The sequence below is a fragment of the Eumetopias jubatus genome, unplaced genomic scaffold, assembly GCF_037043125.1.
Source record: "Eumetopias jubatus isolate StellerSeaLion01/CBP00866 unplaced genomic scaffold, mEumJub1_p1.0 scaffold_23, whole genome shotgun sequence".
NCBI lineage: Eukaryota > Metazoa > Chordata > Mammalia > Carnivora > Otariidae > Eumetopias > Eumetopias jubatus.
In genome coordinates, this window is record NW_028274829.1 from 158,275 (window position 1) to 175,391 (window position 17,117).

The window sequence follows — 17,117 nt, forward strand, 5'->3', positions numbered from 1 at the left end:
GTAACAAAAGAAAGGAGGGCAGAACTATATAGGAGCGGACTTTCTGCATACTACTGAAGAAAAATTGATGTTAATTCAAATTGATTTGTTTTAAACTGAAGTTGCCAATTATAATACCCAGAAAATGGAAAACTAAACAATGTATAGAAAAAGGAATGAGAAATAAAATGCTACACTACAAAAAACACAAACACAAAAGAAGGCAGTAATAGAGGGAAAAAAGACCTACAAAAACAAATTAACAGAAATAAACTTGTCTGTTAGTAATTATTTTTATGTAAATGGAGTAAACTTGCCAATTAAAAAGCAAAGTATATAGGCGCCCTGGGTGGCTTAGTCAGCTAAGTGGCTGCCTTCAGCTCCGGTCATGATCCCAGTGTCCTGGGATGTAGTCCTGCATCCGGGCTCCTTGCTCAGTGGGAAGCCTGCTTCTCCCTCTGCCTCTGCTCCTCCCCCCTGCTTGTGCATGCTCTCTTTCTCTCTGACAAATAAAATCTTTAAAATAAATAAATAAGTAAATAAATAATGCAAAGTATGACACTTGGATTTTAAAATTAATAATATGGGGTGCCTGGGTGGTTCAGTAGGTTAAGCATCCGCCTTTGACTTTGGTCATGATCCCAGGGGTCCTGGGATTGAGCGCTGCACAGGGCTCCTTGCTTAGCACAGAGTCTGATTCTCCTTCTCCATCTGCCCTTCACCTCTGGACCCCCACTCATATTCTCTTTTGCTCTCTCTCAAATAAAGAAAGTATTCTAAAAAATTAATAATCCAACTACATGCTTTCTAGGAGAGACTCACTTCATACAGAAGGACTCAAATTATAGGAATACTAAAAGATGGAACAAGATATTCCATAGGAAAAAATAAAGGAAAAGTAGAGTGGCAATCTAAAATTAGACAAAAAGATGTTATGGCAAAAACTGTTACAAAAGTGTTATATATTGACTGAAATGTCAATGCATGAAAATTAACAATTACAAATTTACATACACCTAACAGAACCCCAAAATATATAAGCAATAACAAACACAACTGAAGGGAAAAATAGGAAATTCTAAAATAAGAACCCAATAAAGGCCCTCTTCTCAGGTAAAGAGAGACAAAAGTCACTTGTTTTTTAATTTCCCCAATATTAAAAAAAAAACCCAAATAATTATACATCATTTCTGCTTCCTAAGAAAGAACAGAGGTTAACGTAGTGTTAAGTACTTTTTTCAAGTCAGTGAGAAAATTTAAAAATTAAAGAGTCATAAAGAACCTACCTAAAAGTGATATATGCAGACAGTAGATATTTACCCAAGTTTTTAAAATAAAAATTGAAAAACTAGTACTTTATCATGTATATCAATCCCGTGTTGTTAAATGAGGAAAGATGATAAAACTAGAAAAATGCTCAGAAAAGCACAGGCAGAGAAGGACGGACTGTATACTTTGGTAAATGAAAATGACACCGTTAAGGCACTATTAGTTTCAGACCATTCATATCCAACTACTAACACAAAGGGTCATTACCTTGACCTTTTTATTTTGGTCATTTCAATTGTTAATTGAATAAAACTTTGTTCCAGATTCAACAGGTCTCTACCCTCACCCCAAGGAGCATAAACCAAAACTTACGTCCTTAATAGCAATGTGTTTTGTTTTTAAATCAGAGTTGTCCCTCAGGTAAAGACCTCCAACATCACTGTCACCAAAAGTTACAATTTTGAATCCCTAGAGTATGTTGAATCCATGGCTTCTCTTTCAATGCTGCAGGTACTGGATCTTTCTTTCAGATGTATGGAAAGTGAAAAGGGGCGGGGGTGGAGGGGGTGGGGGGACACAACTGAGTAGTAAACACCTTGTAGTGACACATGAAAACACCTGACATAGGAAAGAGAACCTCAAAAGCGAATTCTTGACACTCTGATCAAATATAAACTTGACCTTTTGAAATTCATTAAAGTTGTTAGAAGATTATTTCGTAATTTCATACAGGCGTGAATGTTTCAATATGCCCAAGTGAAGGGAAAAACAAACGGGGTTTTCATCTTCCCAGGCCCTTCCCTGCAATTCTCCACTCCGCGGCTCTGAAAACAGTAGAGAGGTTAGCCCATCCATTGTGCGAACTTTGCCGAATTCTATACACTGACCCCAGGATTTTTCCTGGATTTTCCCAATCTTAAGGAGGTCCCCATTTTCCTGTATCCACAAAGACAATGAAAACTCCTTGACGTAAATAAAATAAGGGAAATTTTCTAGGATGTATCACAGGTTGAGATACCAAAAGCCATAGGAATAGGAGAGGCATTCAAAGGACAAGAAAAAGAAAGGGAAAAAAAACATGAATTAGAAGTTACTACATGACGATGTTTGCCAATTCCGCTGGTGAGGTCGTCTGGCACATCGGCATCGCTGCCCCAAGTGTCGCCAAACCGGTGACACCAAGAGCCACGGTCTCAGGAACCACGCAGCCATAACCAGCTACTTCACAGCAGCCCACAACCCTTCGCGGATGAAAAGAAAGGAAAGACCTAGAAAAGGAGGAGGTAGCGTAGCGACGGCTTCCGCGCCATCACGGAACTACGCAATAGCTCTGCCAGGGAGGATCCTGCGCAATTCCTTGTGCACCCGCCAAAACCTGAGGGCTAGCTGTCGACCTGAGTTAGTCTCCCGACGGTGGTGCCCAGCGCGGGGAGCACGGAGACGACAGGGGCTGGGGGAGAGGACACCAGCCTCCCGGAGGCCCCGCGGCGCCGTCCGCACGTGGCTGTCACACCTGGCTCACCCCTGCTTCGCATACTATTCCTTCAGACAGGGCTGCGTTCCCTCCCTTTCCTTCTCTGTCAGCCGCGCGCCCCCAAACCCTGGCCGTTTCTTCCACCCCATTTAGTCCGTCACACAGATAAAAACACACACTTGCTCCCACCGTGATCCCCCGGGAGGAAAGAAAGCCGAGTGTTCGTCCCGCGGCTGAAGTAAACAAACGACTTAAAAGCCAACTTGTAAAAGACCGTATTCTCCCTTACCCTCTACCCCTGCAGCCAGCGGTGACCAGTGAATCTAGGCGACAGACCTGCTAGGAAAAGTGGACGCCTCCTTCCGGACGGCCTATTTGACCCAAGTCGCCGAAAGTTGACGGAAGCCAACAAAACCGCAATTCAACCAGCAGCACGGAAGCTCGCAAGATCTATCTCCCAGCTTCTGTACCCCGGCGACCAATCGCGCACACGAGGCCTTCCACGTGACCGGAGGAGGTTGGCCCCAGAAGGAAGGGCCTGGGATGGGGGTGGGGAATACTAGACGCTAGGCTGAACTCGTCCGCCAAAAGCTGGGTACTGGCCGAGACGAGTTTGCGAAGTCCCTGACGAAGACTCTGGAAAAAACTGACACTCCTTGCAAGCTTCGTGGTCCTAGCTCCCCAAGCCCAGATAATGTTTATGGCGTAATTCAGGGTTCTGAGAAAGGGAAAGTACCCACTGAGCTGCGCGCACAGCCTACTGGGATTTGTAGTTTTCAAGGGGTGGTGGTCGGGTTATGGAAAGTACTCGAAAAACTTTGTAAGTATTCCAATGTTTGGGAAGTTAATACATCAAAGGAATTATATGCTTCTGTTTTGTCCCTGTTGCTTTAAGCTATATGGCGGCCTCACACTTAGGAAAAAACTCAGGAGTATTGGCTTTTATAATTTGTCAGGTCTCAAACGTCTGCCCAGAGCCCCGCCCAGCCATCATAACCTTGGTGGTCCGTTACTAGTTTCAGATTATTGTGGGATGAGGACCGTGTCTTGTTGAGTGCTAACTAACCTTCCGGGGCTTCAAGAACACAGTTACACAAATAGTTGATGTTTAATACTTGTTGAATGGATTCTACTGTGAGCCACTGTTTCGTTATTAGATTTGTAATACACTTCGTTTGCTGAGTCAGTTTTAGTTGTTGTTGATGATGTTAATATGCAACCTTGCTCTGAGGGTTCCTGAACATTGTTTCCAGTTGATAAAATCAAGATTTAAGACTTTTTTAGAGATACAATTCACTCCATACAATTCTCCATGTTTTTAGTGTACAATTAAGTAATTTTTACGGTATCTATAAAGTTGTCCAGTGACTACTATATAAATCCAGAATATTTTCATCATCTAACCACAAAAAAACCATACTCACCACATTCTCCCTCAGCCTAGAGATTGGTTTCTTTCACTTACAATAATGATTTCAAGATTCTCAGTTCTTCAAATCGCTCTAGGGCTCCATATAAACCTTGGACTTCCATATTTTCTTCATCTGTGGATGAACATTTGTATTGTTTTCACTTTTTGACGATTGTGAACATCATTGTGCCATGAACATTTCTGAACAAGTATTTGATAATCTGGTTTGAGTTCTTTTGGGTATATATTTAAGAGTGAGAAATTGCTGGATTATATGGTAATTCTATGCTTAATTTATCGAAAAACTGATGAAAGTGTTTTCTACAGCAGCTGCACAATTTTATATTCCCAGTAGCAACATATTTATTCACATTCTCAACAATGCTACCTGTTATTCATTCTTTTGATTATAGCCATCCAAGGGGGTGTGAATCAGATCTTACTATAGTTTGATTTGTACTTCCCCCATGATGAATGATATCTAGCATCTTTTCCTTATTGCCGTTTGTATATCTTTTTGGAGAAATGTCTCTTTTGCCCTTTTAAAATTTGGGCTATTCTTACTAGGATGTAAGAGTTCTTCACACATTCTGGATATAAACCTGTATCAGGTATGATTTACAAATATTTCTCCCATTCTGTGAGTTACCTTTTCACTTTCTTCATGGTTTCTCTTGCCACAAAAGGTTTTTAATAATGATGAAACCCAGTTTATTTTGCATGTGTACTTTTGATGTCATATTTTAGAAGCCATTGCCTGGGTGCCTGGGTGGCTCAGTTGGTTGGGCGACTGCCTTCGGCTCAGGTCATGATCCTGGAGTGCCAGGATCGGGTCCCGCGTCAGGCTCCCTGCTAGGCAGGGAGCCTGGTTCTTGCTCTAACTCTCCCCCATCTTATGCTCTCTCTATCTCATTCTCTCTCAAATAAATAAATAGATAAAATATTTTTTTAAAAAAGAAGCCATTGCCTAATTCTAGACATGACGATTTGTAGCTATGTTTTCTCCTAAAAGTTTTATAGTTTTAATTTTTATATTTATAAGAATTTTGAATTCTTATAAGTTCTTAAAACAATTTTGTATAGTGTTTGTACATTATGTATTGTAGAGTCCAACTTCATTCTTTTATTTGTTGATAACTTGTTATCCCAGCACCATTCCTGCAAGAGACTCTTTTCCCCAATTACATGGTTTTGACACTCTTGTTGCAAATCAAATGACCATACATGTGACTGTTTATTTTTTACTCTAAATTTTCTTATTGATCTGTATGTCAATTCTCATGCCATTGCTATACTGTATTTACTTTTGTAGTACATTTTGCAACTTGGAAGTATTAGTCCTATATTCTGAAGATTGATTTGGTTTTCCAGGTCCCTTGTAAACCCATGTGAATTTTGGAATTAACTTGTGCATCTCTGTAAAAACAAAATAAGCACGCGCATGTGCGTGCGCGCGCGCGCGCACACACACACACACACACACACACACACACACACACACACACAAGCCAAGTGAGATTTTTGAAAAGGATTGCATAGAAGTGGCAGATCTTTTTGGGATCAGCTGTAGATCACCTGTCAATGAGTACTGCTAGCAGTTTTCAGTCTTCCAATAAATGAACACAGAAGTCTTTCCACTCTTTTTTTAGGCCTTTTAAAATTTCTTTCAACAATATTTTGTAGTTTCAACGTACAAGTTTTGCACATCTTTGGATAAATTTATTCCTATGTATTTTATTCTTTTTGATGCTTCTGAAAATGGAATGTTTTCTTATTTCCATTTTTGGATCACTCATTTATTTTCTTTTTTAAATTAAATTCATTTAGCCAACATGTAGTACATCATTAGTTTTTGATGTAGTGTTCGATGATTAATTAGTTATGTATAACCCCTAGACTTCATCAGATCACATGCTCTCCTTAATGCCCATCACCCCGTTACCCCATCCCCACAACCCCTACCCTTCTGCAAACCTCAACTTGTTTTCCGGAGTCCAGAGTCTCTCATGGTTTGTCTCCCTCTCTGATATTTCTTCCATTGGAACTGGATGGTCTTATGCTAAGTGAAATAATTCAAGCAGAGAAAGACAATTATCGGATCGCTTCAGTAATATGTGGAATATAAGGAATAGTGCAGAGGACCATAGGGGAAGGGAGGGAAAATGGAATAGACTATTCATTTTTAATTTATAGAAATACAATTAGCTTTTGGGTGTTGATCCTATTTACTTCAACTTTCCTGAATTTATTTATTAGTTCTAACAGAAATGTGTGTGTGCACATGTGTGTGTGTTTTTGTTTGTTAATATTTTCTACACTGTGTACAAGAGCATGTTTTGTAAATAGTATTAGTTTCTTCTTTACAAATCTGGATGCCTCCAGTTATTCTGTTTCTCCAAAGTTGGGTCCTCAGTGTTAAGGAGTTTGGGAGATGCTTTGAGTCAAATAACTGGGATCTAACTTTCCAAGATAAAAGTTATACAATGAAATTGAACAAAGAGAAGACTTAATATTTAGCCTTTTGTTTGTAAAGGAAAATCGCTGAGCCTCTTTCCTGTTGAAGGAAAAGTCAGAGAAAGTCTTTTATAGAATTCCCTCTCCTTTCCCCCCCATCCCCTACCTAACTTCTGGTGGCCAGTTATTGGCAGATTACTATGAACTTCTGATCACCAGCAACCAGGGCAGTGTGGTCATTCCTCACCCTCTTACAAACACTATTGGGTCTTGTGTTGACCACAGCCTAAAGCTTTCTTGTGCCAGTGTGTGCTTGGTAGTCAGTGAAAGGGCATCCAGTTCAATTTAAACCCTAGAAGATTAACTTCTAATTTGTGAATACTTATTAATTCACTGTTGGGTCAGGTTTGGCATATTCACAGGATCCCTCTGCAGCCCACTGCTCTAATAACCCCTGAACCTAGACACCAAAAAATTTCCACCAGGGCAAATAGGAGAAAGTTGAGCCAAAGTTGACAGCATTGACAGACACCTTATGCATTCCTCAAGACAGAAGCCATGGATTTTCTTGAAGTGCAATCCCAAACTGGCACTGTAGTCTTCACCACTGACTGTGTATTTCTTTATGACTTCCTCATTCAATTGCGGCTCATCATTCCACAAAAATGGAATAAATGAATGTGCAAAAACAACAACACTGTTCTGTCCATGCAAACTGGTCTCTCAAGACCCTGCAATTCTCAGATGACCCCTGTCTTCCTGCATTATGCTTAGCTCAGCATCATGGACTGAGATCCAGGACCACATAACTGGGTGTCCAACCAGCCAGGTAAAATTTTGAAATTTACTGGGATAAGGAACACACATTGCCAAGTCACAGCATGCCAATCTTCTCCCCAATCTCTATAGGAGTTGTATTTAATTATATTTAATCACAGGAATCCCTAACCTACACCAGGAATTATCCAGCTGTCCCTCTAGGGATTAACTCCCTTAGGGTCTATACAAGTTCCAGTACATCCAGATTGTCCAGATGTAGAAATGCTTTTAAGTTGTTTCTTCAGGAATTAACGGGGTGAACAGAAAGGTTGAAAGATACGATCCTTTCAGTTTCCAGTCTATGGAAAGAGCTGCCTAAAATGAGAGCTGCTGGAGCTGCCTCCACCAGAATATGTTGGCGATCTCCATCAGAAAAATTTTGGAACAGGATGCAGTGTTTACTAAATGAGATTGGCCTTCAGAGCAGGAGGAAGCAAATTTCACCTGGCTTCTAATCCAGTTCAAGGAGGAAAACTAGCTTCCTGAAACTTATCTAGGAGTCTCCTAATCTGTAATGTGAAAACAATAGCACCATCCTGTTGATTTCACAAGGGTTTCTGAAGACAAGAAGGTAAGAGTATGTTAAGGCACTTCATAAACATAGCCAAACCTCTGGCATTTCATTGTGATCAATGTTTAGTCTCCCTTATCCTAGAAAAAGCATTCATTTTGTGATTACAAAAAAAAAAAAAAAAGAAAAAATCCTTCTACAAGCCTATGTAGGAATTTAAGAGAGAACTCTATCCAAAGCAACCTAATATTTAAACCTCTTCCTTTTATAATTCTTCCAATTAAGTTTCTCAAGTAATGTGAGACATTTCTAAATGTTATGAGGATACTGCAAATAAACAAAAAGATTCCTGTTCTTTTCAACAGAAACTAAGTAATATTTATAGCACAGTCTTTCAGGTTATCAGATTCTATCTTTTCTTCATCTGAAACTATTTTACAACTCTGTAAATTGCAGATTACTTGCAGCAATACAAAATAATTCTTGTTTCTAAAGGTATAAATGAATTCTGTGCAGAACTTTTCCCCACCTGTAGTAGCTATAAGCCAACAGATGCCAAGAATACCAGTAAAGAACACCACCAAATCTAGGAAAGATGCGTGAGACAGAATAAAACTGAAGAACACACACTTCCTGATTTCAAAACTTATTATAAACATATAGTAATTAAAACACTGTGTTACTGACAGAAAAACAGACATACAGACAAATGGAATGGAATAGAGAACCCCAAAATAAACTCTCATATATTTAGTCAAATGATTCTTGACAAGAATGTGAAGAACATTTAATGGGAAAAAGGACAACTGCATATCTATATGCAAAAGAATGAATTTGAATGCTTACCTACCACCATCTAAAATAAATATGAATCAAAGGCATAAATGCAACACCTAAGATTGTAAAACTCATAAGCAAACATAGGGCAAAATCTGCATTGGCTTTGACAATCATTTTGATATAATACCAAAGGTAAGGAGAACAAAATAAAAAATAGACAAATTGGACTCCATGGAAGTTATAAATGTTGTACATCAAAAGACATCAACAGAATGAAATGGCAACTACAGAATGGAAGGGATATTTGTAAATCACATATCTGATAGGGGATTACTATTCATAAAATCTAAAGAATTTTTACTGGATCGTGAAGGGAAGCTTTGAGAAATCAGTTATACAGTAAAGTTCAATAATATTTGAATAGTAGGGGTCTTGGAAGAGAGGAAAGAGAAAGAGAAAGAGAGAGAGAGGGAAATAAGGTTTATTTGGGCAAATTATAGGTGAGAACTTCCCTAATCTGAGGAAGAAAACAGGCATTCAACTCCAGGAGGAACAGAGAATGCCCACCCCCCCCCAAAAAAAAGGATAACAGGTGACATAATAGAGGAGATTGCAAATTTCAGAAATAAAGAGAAAATCCTGAAAGCAGCTCGGAACAAGAGCTCCTTAACCTATAAGGGCAGAAATGTAAGGCTGGCAGCAGACCTGTCCACAGAGACCTGGCAGGCCAGAAAGGATTGGCATAATATATTTAAGGTGCTAAGTGAGAAAAACATACAGCCAAGATTACTTTATCCATCAAGGCGGTCATTTAGACTGGAAGGAAAGATAGAGTTTCCAGGAGAAACAGAAACTAAAAGAATTTTTTTATCACTAAACCAGCCTTGTAAGAAAAACTAAACTTTAAGTGAAGAGACAATCCAAAAGTAACACAGACCAGAAAGGAACAGAGACAATATACAGAGACACTGAATTTACAGGTAATACAATGGCACTAAATTCATATCTTTCAACAGTTACTCTGACTGTAAATGGGCTAAATGTTCCAATCAAATGACACAGAGTATCAGGTTGGATATAAAACCAGACCCATCTAAATGTTGCCTACAAGAAACTCATTTTAGACCCAAACACCTCCAGATTGAAAATGAGGGGGTGGAGAACAATTTATCATGCTAAAGGACATCATAAGAAAGCTAGGGTAGCAATCCTTGTATCAGACAAATTAGATTTTAAACCAGACTATAATAAGAGATGAAGAGGAACACTATCATACTTAAAAGGTCTACCCTAACAATTGTAAATATTTATGCCATTAACTTGGGAGCAACCAGTTATATAAACCAATTAGTAACAAAATTAAAGAAACACATTGACAATAATACAATTATAATAGGGGCTTTAACACCCCACTCACATCAATGGTCAGATCATCTAAGGAGAAGATCAACAAGAACACAAGAATGTTCAGTGACACACTGGACCACATGGACTTCATAGATATATTCAGAGCATTACATCCTAAAGCAACAGAATACACATTCTTCTCAAGTGCAAATGGAACATTCTCCAGGATAGATCACATACTGGATCACAAATCAAGTCTCAACCAGTACCAAATGATTGGGATTATTCCCTGCATATTTTCAGACCACAATACCTTGACTTGAACTCAATCACAAGAGCAAATTTGGGAGGAACTCAAATACTTGGAGGTTAAAGAGCTTTCTACTAAAATATGAGTAGGTCAACCAGGAAATTAAAGAAGAATTTTAAAAATTCATGAAAGCCAATGAAAATGAAAACACAACAGTTCACAATCTTTGAGTTGCGGCAAAGGTGGTCATATAGCAATACAGGCCTTTCTCAAAAAACAAGAAGTCTCAAATATATAACCTAAATTTACACCTGAAAGAACCTGGAGAAAGAACAGCAAATAAAGCCTAAGCCTGGCAAGAGAAGGCAAATAAAGATTAGAACAAAATCAATGAAATAGAAACCAGAAAAACAGTAAAACAGATCAATGAAAGTAGGAGCTGGTTCTTCGAAAGAATTACAAAGATCAAAAAACTGCCAGATCTATCAAAAAGAAAAATGAAAGGACCCAAATACATAAAAACATAAGTGAAAGAGGAGAAATCACAACCAACACCAAAAGAATACAATTATAAGAACATATTATGAGCAACTATATGCCAACAAATTAGGCAATCTGGAAGAAATAGATGCATTCCTAGAAACATATAAATGACCAAAAATGAAACAGGAAGAAATAAAAAACCTGAACAGCCCTATACCCAAAAAGAAAATTGAAGAACTAATCCAAAATCTCCCAACAAATAATAGTCTAGGACCAGATAGCCTCCCAGCGGAATTCTACCAAACAGTAAAGAAGAATTAATACCTATTCTTCTCAAGTTGTTTCAGAAAATAGAAATGGAAGGAAAACTTCCCAACTCATTCTTGATCCCCAAACCAGATAAAGACCCCACCAAAAAAGAGAATTACAGACCAATATCCCTGATGAACAGGGATGCCAAAATTCTCACCATGATACTAGCCAATACGCTGCAACAGTACATTAAGACGGTTACTCAACACGACCAAGTGAGATTTATTCCAGGGCTGCAAGAGTGGTTCAACATCCACAAGTCAATCAGTGTAATACATCACATTAATAAAAGAAAGGACAAGAACCATATGATCCCCTCAATTGATGCAGAAAAAGCGTTTGACAAAATACAGTATCCTTTCTGGATTAAAACTCTCCACAGATAGAGGGAACATACTTCAATATCATAAAAGCCATCCATGAAAAGCCCCACAGTGAATATCATTCTCAATGAGGAAAAAAAGAGCTTTTCCCCTAAGGTCAGGAACATGACAGGGATGCCCACTCTCACCACTGTTGTTTGACTTGGCACTAGAAGTCCTAGCCTCAGCAATCAGACATCCAAAAGAAATAAAGGGTGTTCAAACTGGCAGAGAAGAAGTCAAACTCTCGCTCTTCACAGGTGACATGATACTTTATGTGGAAAACCCAAAGTCTCCACCGCAAGATTGTTAAAACTCATACAGCAATTCAGCAATGTGGTAGGATACAAAATCAATGCACAGAAATCAGTTGCATTGCTTTACACTAACAGTGTAATTGAAGAAAGAGAAACCAAGGATTTGATCCCATTTACAATTGCACCCAAAACCATAAAATACTCAGGAATAAACCGAATCAAAGAGGTAAAGAATCTGTATTCTGAAAACTACAGAACACTTGTGAAAGAAACTGAAGAAGACACAGAGAGATGGGAAAACATTCCATGCTCATGGATTGGAAGAACAAATATTGTCAAAATGTCTATACCACCTAAAACAATCTACACTTTCAATGCAATCCCTATCAAAACACCATTAACATTTTTCACAGAGCTAGAACAAATAATCCTAAAATTGTATAGATGCAGAAAAGACCCCAAGTAGCCAAAGGAATGTTGAAACAAAACAAAACAAAACAAAAACAAAGCTGGGGGCATCATGTTGCCTGACTTCAAGCTATATTACAAAGCTGTAGTCATCAAGACAGTGTGGTACTGGCACTAAAACAGACATACAGTTTAATGGAACAGAATAGAGAATCCAGAAATGAACCCTCAACTCTGTGGTCAACTAATCTTTGACAAAGCAGAAAAGAATATCCAGTAGTAAAAAGACAGTCTTCAACAAATACTGTTGGGAAAATTGGACAGCCACATGCAGAAGAATGAAACTGGACCATTCTCTTACACCATACACAAAGATAAACTAAAAATGAATGAAAGTCCTAAATGTGAGGCAGGAATCCATCAAAATCCTAGAGGAGAACATAAGGAGCAACTTCTTCAACCTCAGCTGCAGTCACTTCTTGCCAGACACATTTCTAAAGGCAAGGGGAACAAAAGCAAAATGAACCATTGTGACTTCAGCAAGATAAAAAGCTTTTGCACAGCAAAGTAAACTATCGACAAAACCAAAAGACAACCTACAGAATGGGACAATATATTTGCAAATGACATTACAGATAAAAAGCTGGTATCCAAGATCTATAAAAAAACTCAACACCCCCCCTTCAAAGAAAACCCAGTCAGGAAATGGGCAGAGGAATGAACAGATATTTCTCCAATAAAGATATACAAATGGCCAACAGACACATGAAAAATTGTTCCACATCACTGGGCATTAGGGAAATATAATTGAAAATCACAATAAGATACCACCTCACACCAGTCAGAATGGCTAAAATTAACAAATCCAGAAACAATTGTTGGTGGGGATGTAGAGAATGGGAAACTCTCCTACAGTATTGGTGGGAATGCAAACTGTTACAGCCACTCTGGAAAAGAGTATGGAGGTTCCTCAAAAGATAAAAATAGAGCTTCTCTATGGCCCAGGGATCGCACTACTAGTTACTTACCCAAAGGATATAAATGTTATGATCCATAGGGGCACACTTGCCCCAATGTCTATAGCAGCAATGTCCACAATAGCCAAATTATGGAAAGACCCCAGATGCCCATTGACAGAAAATGGATAAAGAAGTTGTGAGATAGACAGATGATGATAGATGTTAGATGATAGATAGATGATGATGATGATAGATAGATAGGTATAGCTAGCTAGCTAGCTAGATGATAGATAAATATAGTGGAATATTTTTTCTCAGCCACCAAAATGAAGGAAATCTTACCATTTACAACTACATGGATGGAACTGGAGAGTATTATGCTAAGTGAAATAAGTCAATCAGAGAAAGACAATTACCATATGATTTCACACATATGTGGAATTTAAGAAACAAAATAGAAGATCATAGGGGAAGGGAGGGAAAAATAAAATAAGATTATATTAGAGAGGGAGACAAAGCATAAGAAACTCTTAACTATAGGAAACCAACAGGGTTGTTGGATGGGAGGTGATTAGGGGGATGGATGATGGGCACATGATGTAATGAGTACTGTGTGTTATATGCAATGGATGAATATCTGAACTCTACATCTGAAACTAATGATACCTATATGTTAACTAATTGAATTTAAATAAAAGAAGTTAAAAATATCTAAGGAACTCCTCAAACAACATCAGAGAAAGAATACAATTTACAAAATAGGCAAAGGACTTGAATAGACATTTCTCCAAAGAACATATGTAAGTGCCCAATAAGCACATGAAAGATGCTCTACTTCACCAAATAATTTGGGAAATGCAAATCAAACCTACATGCAGATACCACTTTATATCCATTAGGATGGCCATTATCTAAAAAAAAAAAATAAAACAAACTCAGAAAACTATAAATATTGGCAAAGATATAGAGAAACTGGAACACTTGTGCACTGTCGGTGGTAATATAAAATGGCATAGTTGCTGTGGAAAACAAGATGGGAGTTCCTCTAAGAATTAAGAATAGAATTACCCTATAATCCAGCAATTCTTCTTCTGGGTAAATACCCCACAAAATGAAAGCAGGATTTTGAACAGAGAATTGTACACTCATGTTCATAGTAAAACAAGTAAAATATGGTACACACAAACAATGAAATATTATTCACCTTAAAAAAGAAAAGACATTCTACAATATGGGACAACATGGCTGAAGCTTGAAGACATTACACTAAGTGAAATAAGCAACTCATAAAAACGCACAAAAAAAACACACTTATAAAGTAATTAGAGTAGTCCAATCAGAGTCAGAAAGTAGGATGGTGGCTGCTAGGGCTGAGAGAGACAGGGAATGAAGAGTTATTGTTTAATGGGCACAGAGTTTCAGTTTTTCAAGATGAAAATAGTTATTGAGATGGATGGTAGTGATGGCGGCACAACATTATAATTGTATTTAATACCACTGAACTGTACACTTAAAAATAGTTAAGATGATAGTTTTTGTTGTTACCATAATAAATTTTTTTCTAAGATTTTGAGGCTAAGAAGAAAGATGTCCGTCCTTCCTTCCTTCCCTCCTTTCTTTCTTTCTTCCTTCCCTCCTTCCTTCCTTCCCTTCTTCCTTCCTTCCCTTCTTCCTTCCTTCCCTCCCTCCCTCCTTCCTTCCCTCCCTCCTTCCTTTCCTCCCTCCCTCCCTCCCTCCCTCCTTCCCCTTCCCTCCTTCCTTCCTTCCTTCCTTCCTTCCTTCCTTCCTTCCTTCCTTCCTTCCTTCCTTCTTTCTTTCTTTCTTTCTTTCTTTCTTTCTTTCTTTCTTTCTTCTTTTTTCTTTCTTTCTTTCTTTCTTTCTTTCTTTCTTTCTTTCTTTCTTTCTTTCTTTCTTTCTTTCTTTTCTTTCTTTCTTTCTTTCTTTCTTTCTTTCTTTCTTTCTTTCTTTCTTTCTTTCTTTCTTTCTTTCTTTCTTTCTTTTCTTTCTTTTTCTTTCTTCTTTCCTCTTTCTCCCTCCCTCCCTCCCTCCCTCCCTTCCTTCCTCCCTCCCTCCCTCCCTCCTTCCTTCCTCTCCTCTCCTTCTCTCTTTCTCTCCCTCTTTTCCTTCCTTCCTTCCTTAGTTCCTTCTTCTTTTCTTTCTTTCTTTCTTTCTTTCTTTCTTTCTTTCTTTCTTTCTTTCTTTCTTTCTTTCTTTCTTTCTTTCTTTCTTTCTTTTCTTTCTTTCTTTCTTTCTTTCTTTCTTTCTTTCTTTCTTTCTTTCTTTCTTTCTTTCTTTCTTTCTTTCTTTCTTTCTTTCTTTCTTTCTTTCTTTTCTCGTTCCTTCTTTCTTTCCTTCTTTCTTTCATAATGTCTTTCTCTGGTTATAGTATCAGCATAAATGCTGGCCTCATAGAATGTATTTGGAAGTTTTTCTTCAATTTGTTGAGCTTATTCTGTGGTCTAATATGTGATCTCTTCTGGAGAATATTTCATGTTCATGTAAAAACAAGGTATATTCTGTTTTTAGGATGGAATGTTCTGAATATATCTGTTAAGTCTGTGTGGTGCAGTGTGTCATTCAAAGGCCTTGTTTCCTTGTTGACTTTTTGCTTAGATGATCTGTTAATTGGTGTGAGTGGGGTGTTCAAGTCCCCTACTATTATTGTATTATTATCAGTGAGTTCGTTTATGTTTGTTATTGTCTTATATATTTGGGTGCTCCCATGTCGAGGGCATAAATATTTACACTTGTTATATTTTCTTGTTTCATTTTCTCCTTCATTATTTTATAGTGTCCTTCTCTGTCTCTTCTTACAATCTTTGTTTTAAAGTCTATTTTCTGATATAAGTGTTGCTACTCTGGCTTTATTTTGACATCCACCTATGTGATAAATGTTTCTCCATCCTCTCACTTTCAATCTGCAGGTGTCTTTAGGTGTAAAAGGAGTCTCTGGTAGGCAGCATATAGATGGGTCTTATTTGCTTACCCATTTTGATGCCCTATGTCTCTTGGAACATTTGATCCTATTACACTCAAAGTAATTATTGATAGATAGGTATTTATTGCCATGTTGTTACAGTTTTGTGGTTATTTTTCTAGTTAGTTTTTCTCTGATCTTTTCTTCTCGTGCTATTTCATGGTTTGCTGGTTTTCTTGCGTGAAACACTTGGATTCCTAACTCTTTATTTCTTGCATATCTATTACTGTTTTTTTCATTGTGGTTACCCTTCAGTTTATATATAACCTGCATTTGGTGTTCTACATTAAGCTGATGGTCACTTAATTTTGAAGTCATTATTTACTCCTCTTCACTTCACATTTCAGATATTTGGTATCATAATTTACATTTTTTTAAAATTTTTTACTTCTCTTGACTGATTTTTTACAGACATACTTAGATTTTTTTTGTACTTCCTATTTTTCTTAATCCTACTTATTGTTTTGCACTCACAGTCTCCCATTACATTTCTTAGAGGGCTGCTTTAGTGGTCATGAATTCCTTTAACTTTTGTTTGTCCGGGAAACTATCTCTCCTTCTATACTGATTAATAGCCTTGCTGGATAGGGTGTTCATGGCACGAGTTTTTCTCATTCGGCATTGAATATATCAGGCCACCCCTTCTGGCTTGCAGAGATTCTAAAAATCCACTGATTTTTATGGGGTTTTCATTGTATGTAACTATTCTTTTCTCCCTTGCAACTTCTACAATTTTTTATTATTATTTTTTACTATTTTCATTTCTCTGTGCCTGCATGTGGACCACCTTGGGTTGGATTGATTCGGGGATATCTGTGCCTCCTGGATCTGGATTTCTGATTCCTTAACTAGGAAAGTTTCAGCTACTATTTCTTCAAATACATTTTATGCCCCTCTTTCTCTTTCTTCTCCTTTTAGGATCCCTATAATATGAATGTTATTACAGTAAATGGTGTCACTGAATTTTGTACATGTATTCTCATCATGCAGTAATTTTTTTTTTTAAAGATTTTATTTATTTGACAGAAAGAGACACAGCGAGAGAGGGAACACAAGCAGGGGGAG

At 37.8% G+C, this 17,117-nt stretch overlaps 2 protein-coding genes across 2 annotated transcripts in view; both read right to left on the reverse strand.

The window, feature by feature from the left end:
• Window positions 1–3,137, reverse strand: part of LOC148162044 (gamma-taxilin-like) — a 50,434-nt gene extending 47,297 nt beyond the window's left edge. The window contains 1 exon segment of the mRNA XM_088020309.1: window positions 3,012–3,137. The gene's annotated coding sequence lies outside the window, so the exon portion shown is untranslated.
• A 144-nt stretch (window positions 3,138–3,281) lies between these two features.
• Window positions 3,282–17,117, reverse strand: part of LOC148162045 (membrane-bound transcription factor site-2 protease-like) — a 95,489-nt gene continuing 81,653 nt past the window's right edge. Inside the window, 1 exon segment of the mRNA XM_088020363.1 lies at window positions 3,282–3,395. Within this exon segment, the coding sequence (XP_087876489.1) occupies window positions 3,282–3,395 (114 nt within the window).